Genomic DNA, 7,671 nt, shown 5'->3' on the forward strand with positions numbered 1-7,671 from the left:
ATTCAACCAAATACCCCTCCAAAAGGTAGACAAAACAGCCATTCCAGCAACTTCTTCAATCACCAAGAGTCCCAAAATCTTGTTAATTATTTCAAATGGAAGTTCACTGATTCTATCTCTCCCCGCCATAATCTAGACAACTTTAACCTATGCAAATTAAAAAATATAATAAATAAATTAAAATTGAAACATAAGCATAAATTAAAATGGGAGAACATGGAGATAGTAATTAAAATGCAAGTCTCAATCCCAAGTAGGAAGATATCAATTATGAAAGATGTAAGACGCAAAATTAATGGAGTGTTTATCCGTAAAAGTTTTATAACATGATCACAATATAGAGCAAGCTAGTGTTAGGTAGATAAAGAAAAGCAGAAGAATGTATATATACACACAAACAAACAATTGATTTTGTTTGAGAAAAACCTGCAATCAAATAGGCGAAATGGGGAGCGGCGGCGAGCATCAAAGAGTAGAACCGATTCAATTAGTAGAGCAGTCAACTATAGAGATAGTTTTAACCTAGAATCAATTGAGGTTTTTTGGCGGGTTTTAAAAAGGATTTGGTTGATTTGGAGGGCAAATAGTTTGGGTTTGACGGCAAGGAGTGAGTTTTTATCAGAAAAAGAAAAAATTAAATAAAAAAAAAAGACATGCGTGGAAGCGCAATTGAATACATTTTCACACGCCTACTACTAGATGCGTTAAAGTGCGTGGTCGCCAATTAACAACCACTCTAACTTTTATTGTTTATTTATTTTTATTTTTTGTTTAAAGCATAAAAGTAATACACATTTTGTTGTAAATAAAGTAATAACATAACATAATTGAAAATAGTATCTAATGATTTTGTTGGAACCGAGTCCACCATAAACCGGGTTTAGAGGTACAGAACGGGAAGTGTGAAAATAGTAATATGATTGCTCGGGACACTAGGCCTAAAAGGTACGCACAAAACCGAGATACTGGCCCAGAACAATGGTCCAAATAATAAATAAATAACAAATACTATAGCCCAAAGAACGGGCTTGGAAATACTAAGGACAATAGTGTAGCTAATAAGAATCGACTCTTGGTGGGTGGGTTGAAACAATGGACAAGAAACCACTAGACTAGGGCACTTGTATTGATCACACCGTGATATTTTAAAGGAGGCAAGACACCCCCTTTTATAGTGTTCAAGAGCTCCCCATGTCTTGGCAAGTGGACAGAAATGCCTCACCCTTCATGCCTAAAACCCACGTGTCCATGACATCCCCACTTTTGCATGACACGTCTTCACCACCTTAGCCACGCACATATATGATGTGCATAATGGTGAATGTAAATATGAGGGTGTAAAATGTCGTTCCACTGAGGATTGGGGCTATGACATGCAATTGTGAGAATTAAGACATCCTAGACACTAAAGCGATGGAATTAACAAGAATCCAAGTAAATAATGATTTAGAGGGGAAATTAAAGAAAAACATATTAATTAACGAATAACTGTATGATAAAGGAATGGGTCAGATTAGGGGTATTGCAATCTTGATGCTCTAACAATCTCAAAATTAAGGAAGGAATAATTAACCTGGGGAAATATGGGCAATGCACACAAGAATTCAATTCAGCTACTTTTGTAATCAATTAATAGAATTAGGTTAGGATTGCCCCACTTTCGTGATGCATCAATCATATATAGTCTTAAGCACCTAAGCATTGTAAGCCCCCAAATTACCCCTATTCTCATAGTAGGAAAAATTAGGTTGAAATCGGTAAGGCTCGAGGTCTTCACCCAACTTTCATTGTAATGAATTCCTCTTCTAAACTAGCAATCAATTGTGGCCATCAATTAATAACAAGTAGAATTCAATCCCCAATTTAACATAACCTCTAGGCGAATGATTCAATCCCTTTATGCAATAATCACAATTGAACATCAAGATTAGCAATAGATCCCTAATCTAAACCCATATATAAACGAACTACTCACTCATTATTAAAGTAAACAAAACAAAGCAAGAATTAAATATTGAAAGCATAGCAGCGAATCTAAGAAATAAAAGAATAAAAGGAAGAACTTTACTAACAATCTCGAAGAGTAATTCCAATCCAAACCACGATTCCAAGCTTGCAAACGAATTCAAGTATGTTAATATGAGCTATTCTATGCTATGGAAAACTCTAAAGAGAAGGAAAAATGTGCTGAACTAAACTAGGGCTCGGAATACCCCAAAAAACAGCAAAAAGCGTCATTAAATACTGGACAGCAGCAGGGGTCACGGGCTCCCTCACGGTCGGGATCGTGGCCATGAGGTTCAGTGCCCCGCTGCTGTCCGCGTTGGGGCTCACGGCCGTGAGGTTCCCTCTCCGTTTGCCTTCTGATTTCTTTCGTGCTCCGCTGCTCCTTTCCGACCCTGGGTAGATTCCTATGCTTCCGAAACTTGTCCAAGATGTCCAAAAATACTTCCTTTGCTCCTCGTTCGTGAATAAACTAAGCTTAAGCAAATGTAACACACAAAGGAGTCTCAAATTCACCAAGGTAAAGAAAATAAGCAACAAAACCAACTAAATTGTGGGGCAAATAATAGTAAAAAATCAGATGTATCAATATACAACTTCAATATTGCACCCCCCTCCGTTGGGGTCCCTTCGCCACACCATGGGGCGCACTAGGCATGTAGAGGCGCCATGGCTAGAGGTGGTCAGCGGGCCACGTCGTCGACCAAGCGCCGGCCGGTCGTGACTGGTTTGTAATCTGCCAGCTCGCGAAAGTTGGAACAAATATAAGAATTAACACCTCAACACACAAGAAATGGAGTGGCCTAGTGGGCTAGGTTATGTGTACCATGTTGGACGTCTTGGGTTTGATATCTACTGGCAGCAACCCTTGTATGCAGCTGCATTTACCTGGCCCATCGGTCCGACGTGACCCGCACTGCCCTCGCGGGCTAGCGAATTCCTACTTTCTCCTCGCCTTCCTAGCCCAACAAGACTTGGGACAACATCTTCACCATTCTCACTTGTGTCAAGACTTTCTCAATAAAATGCACTCTCGGGGTCCCATGTCCTCATCATCATCAATACTTTATATCATAAATGTAGTACTTTATTTGAAAAAGATAATATACAATTTGTAAGAAATAAAGTGTCATTACATAGCATAATTGCATATATAATCAATTCTTTAAGCGTTATGTATATATAATACTTTATAGCATAAATATAATACTTTATAGCAAAACTGTATAGAGAATTTGAAGGAAACAATATTACTAAGCTAATATATATCATAAGACCTAAATTCTCCTACGGATTGGAAAATTTCCCTAGATATATATATTATAATTACTTTATATTCATAGATTATTTATAAATTGACTAACCTTATCATAAACAAATTAGATAAACTGTAAAAGATTTATTACAAGATTTTTAGTCTCGGTAGAGCTATTCTTAATTACCTATATTATGGAAACGATATAATTCCAGCAATGGTCCTCCGAGTATGTTGATTTTTCAAAATTAGTCCCCGACTTTTAATTACACAATTTAGGTCCCTTGACTTTCAAATTCTTTCTATTGTTGGTCCTTTCGTTAAATTGTGGTTAAGTTGAGGTCAAATGAAGGGATAAAATTGTCTGTTCACCTATTTAGTGTATTATTACTCGTATTTCTCTTGTCATATACGTTGTATATATGAATATAATCTTAGTCGAAGTCTCAATCGAAGCCATATAATCTCAGTCAAAGTTTCTTCGACTGAGATTATATTCATATATATAGCGTATAAGACATGAGAAATACGAGTAATAATACACTATACAGGTGAACGAACAATTTTACCCCTTCATTTGACCTCAACTTAACCAAAATTTGATGAAAGGACCAACATTGGAAAGAATTTAAAAGTCGATGGACTTAAATTGTCCAAATTAAAAGTCGGGGACTAATTTTGAAAAATTAACATAGTCGGAGGACCATTGTTGGAATTAACTCTTATGGGAAACTAGCATTTTGTACACGCATTGTGCGAAAATTCATGTTTAAAATATTAAATACTAACGGAGTTATATCAGTGTAAAAGTAATTTTGTTTAACAAAAATGTAGTAGGGATAATTTTTTCCAATCAAATTGAAGTGTACAATATTTAAAATAAAATGTTTATCTTTATTAGCATATAAAAAACGGACATAAATCAAGAGTATAACATGGATTGATATATTATTATGTTTTTAGATATATATTACCTAGATTGGTTGGCGAAAAATAAAAGCAAAAATATTTTAGTAAATCATTATTTTTCTTCTTTATAGCATTTCTAATTTTGACATTTCGTATGCAAAACAAATAATTAACAACCTATTTTTCAATTTTTTTCTCTTCAATTGTAGTACATCACTAGTATTGTTCCAAATGCCAATGCGTGGATTGTAAATATCTATATGATAAAACAACCATCCCTAAGATTAGTGCACCGTGGACCATGATCATGGGCTGATACTGCAGTTGTGTTGAACTAATGCTGCAGTTGTGTTGAATTGATACTGCAGTTGTGTTGAAAGGTAACTGCAGTTGCACGGAAATCATCCATCTGATACTGCAGTTGTGTTTAACTGATACTGCAGTTGTGTTGACGGATGAAACGACATATGTTCCGCGCAACTGCAGTTTCCTTTCAACACAACTGCAGTATCAGCCATAACCGTGCTTTACAATGCATTGTGAACCATGGTGCACAATATAATTTGAGCCGTAAGATGGGGATTAACTATTGACGTAGAGATCCATCTTAAATTGGTGAGTATGGAGTTATCCTTGTGTAAGAAAAGAGTGTGTTTGAGTGACATCCTTGAGTTTGTGTTATTCCCATTTGTTTCTGGATTAAAAGTGTTATTATATAGCTACTTTTGGTTTAGCTAAGGCAATGGAGAATTAGACTAGTTTCTATTAGTTATATGAACTTATACCTTCCATGAATTATTTGAATGCTTTTGGTTAGATTGTTTTGCCTTGACTTGGTTTAATCTTTTTGCTGGAAGACAAACAAAATCCAAGTGTGGCGAGTTGATAAATGTTTTAAACTCAATTCTTTTTCCTTGTACATTTTAGTATTTTTGTTTGTTACTACTCACTATCTTTTAGAGTCGATTTGATCACTTATAGAATGTTTGCATGTGCTTAGGTGATTCAACAAGGAAATGGTGTTTTGACGCATTTGATAAATTATTTGATCAAGTTTTTGAAGTTGCCTTTGCACGAAAGTACAATTGAGTGACCAAAGTAATGATTTTTGGAATTTTGAGCGTTTTGGCACCTCTGTCAAAGCTATTTGAAGCCACCTCTAATAGCCACGGGCGTGCCCCAAGCCAATGGCGACAATACCTGTGTCTACATTCCAGTAGGCAAAATTTATAGGCATGGATGCATGTCAGTGCCTAGCTCCTACAACTTCTTAAAATCATTTTGACATTATTTTAAGAATAGAACTCTTCCACCCAAAAAAATATAACTTCATTTCCCTTTCATTTCTTACTTTGTAATTTGGGATCTCCAAGCTTTTAAGAGACTTCCACTGAAAGTAATAGTTTTGATTGAGATTATATTCGTACATATAGTGTATAGGACAGGAGAAATACAAATAATAATATACTAAACATGTGAACAGACAATTTTACCCATTCATTTGATCTCAACTTAACCAAAATTTGACGAAAGGACCAACATTGAAATGGTTTAAAAGTCAAGGGATTTAAATTGTCCAAATTAAAAATCGGAAACTAATTTTAAAAAATAAACATAGTCAGAGAACCATTGCTGAAAAAACTTTTTTTTTAAAGCATTTTCAAATTTTTGTTACAAGTTATATAATTTCGTTTGCATAATAATGTTTAGGGTTCAAATATGAGCCTTATACCCCGTATTTGGGAAGAATGGCAATGTATAAATTTGGAGATCAATATATAAAATCGCAGGGTATAAAATGATTGTATTATCTATTTATTTATTTTTAATTGGGTGCATAGCGCCTTTTACGATATTGATTCTTGCCCTGATTTGATCCCCACAAGAAACTTGCAAATGCACTCTCAATCTCTTTTATCATGGTTTTGTCCCATTGAATCACATAGATGGTGTATAGAGGTATGGATATTTTATTTAATTAAAAAAAATTGATAAGCACTGTCAACTATTAATATAAAATTTGAAGGTTTTGAAGCTTATTTTTGGACCAAGATCTACAATGCAAAGTAAATCCTGGTCCATGGTATAATTTGCCAACATCCCAAATACTCCCTCTGTCTTGTCCTACTTATTCATTGGCCAAACCAACTCTTTCTTCTTTGTTTATTTTCTATCATTTTTTACTTGTTTTTAAATTTGATTTTTTGTGTTTAATAGTAATTTTAGTGTAGTTTCTAAATATATAAATTTTGTATATTAATGCTAAACTTACTATTATGAAAAATAGAATTAAAAATAACTTCAGTCAAGCCTGGTTAACCGAACCAGCCACATAAAATGATCACATGAATCTTGAGAATTTAGTGATCAGGTTGATCATCCAAATCAATGTTGTAGAATGTGCTAGACGCTAGTCAGGCGCTCGGAGGCACTTAGCACCTAAATGCCTCCTAGGCAGGCAGGTAGTAATAATAATAAGAAGAAGAAAAACACAGCAATTGCACACCAAAAAAAAACACCCAGCTCAGTTGGACGACTTGGGCGCCAAGTTTAGCCGACTCGGACGCCTAAGCTGCTAGCTGCCCGACTAATGTCTTCCTAAAGGTAAAATCCCGGCCACCTAGGCAGATTTTAACAACAGGGAATCGAATCACCTAGATAATCTGTTCTATTGCAGGCAGCAGGCAGGAGGCAGGCAACAAAAGATGTTTTTGATAAAGATAAGTATGTACAACATCCCTCACCGGCTCACCTCACTTTTTGCAACGCCAAATGTACATATCAATTCATGCTATTATCTATACAACAACAAAGATTAGAAAGTGGCAGCCACTTACTGACATGACTTGTTGAAGCGAAGCCCCTGTAATCAGAGCCACACTGCAAAGTATTAAGACTCAAAATCTCAAAAGTATTCTGAAATACTCACAGAAAGAAAAGGTTAAAGAAAGAGGCTTCTCCCTGTCAAACTCCTCTTGTAGATGACAACAATCCATACCTTATACCGCAAACAACAAACAATGACAACAATCCATACCTTATACCGCAAACAACAAACAATCAAACACTTAATGTTAGTTACAATTCTCCAAACCACATCAATAAATAAGTCATTACCATCCAATTATGAAAAATTAAGCCACAAAGCTCTACTTCTAAGTCTCAGATATATCCAGTTTAAGCACATATTTCGGAAAGGAAACACCGATGATTGGATATACTTGTACTCAGTCTATTAGAAAAATTATAAATGGGAAGAGATGCAATAACTCCAAGTAAAGAGTTTTCGAATGACAAAATGATAACCAAAGTCTGCTTAGCACTGCTGCGAAATTACAATACTGGATTATGATGAATTAAATTTGAATCTCATTACAAATAAAAAGCACAAGTTACAGTTCAAAAATTTTCTTGCAATAAAGAACCAAACTATATGGGTGTCCAAAGCTCTCCTAAAATTAGTAAAATACTGGTTGGGTGGATGGGTGGGGGGGGGGGGCGGG

General features: G+C 35.3%; 1 protein-coding gene across 2 annotated transcripts in view; it reads right to left on the minus strand.

The window, feature by feature from the left end:
* Positions 1 to 6,666: 6,666 nt before the first annotated feature.
* The window catches only part of LOC116024576, a 3,529-nt gene continuing 2,524 nt past the window's right edge, over positions 6,667 to 7,671 (minus strand). Inside the window, exon 3 of one of the 2 annotated variants that reach the window (XM_031265495.1) lies at positions 6,667 to 7,166. In XM_031265495.1, coding sequence (XP_031121355.1) covers positions 7,133 to 7,166 — 34 coding nt within the window. In that variant the 3' untranslated portion in view covers positions 6,667 to 7,132. Of the gene's footprint in view, positions 7,206 to 7,671 lie in introns of both variants that reach the window. The other variant, XM_031265494.1, reaches the window with a different exon arrangement.

The sequence above is a fragment of the Ipomoea triloba genome, chromosome 7 (genome assembly GCF_003576645.1).
Source record: "Ipomoea triloba cultivar NCNSP0323 chromosome 7, ASM357664v1".
NCBI lineage: Eukaryota > Viridiplantae > Streptophyta > Magnoliopsida > Solanales > Convolvulaceae > Ipomoea > Ipomoea triloba.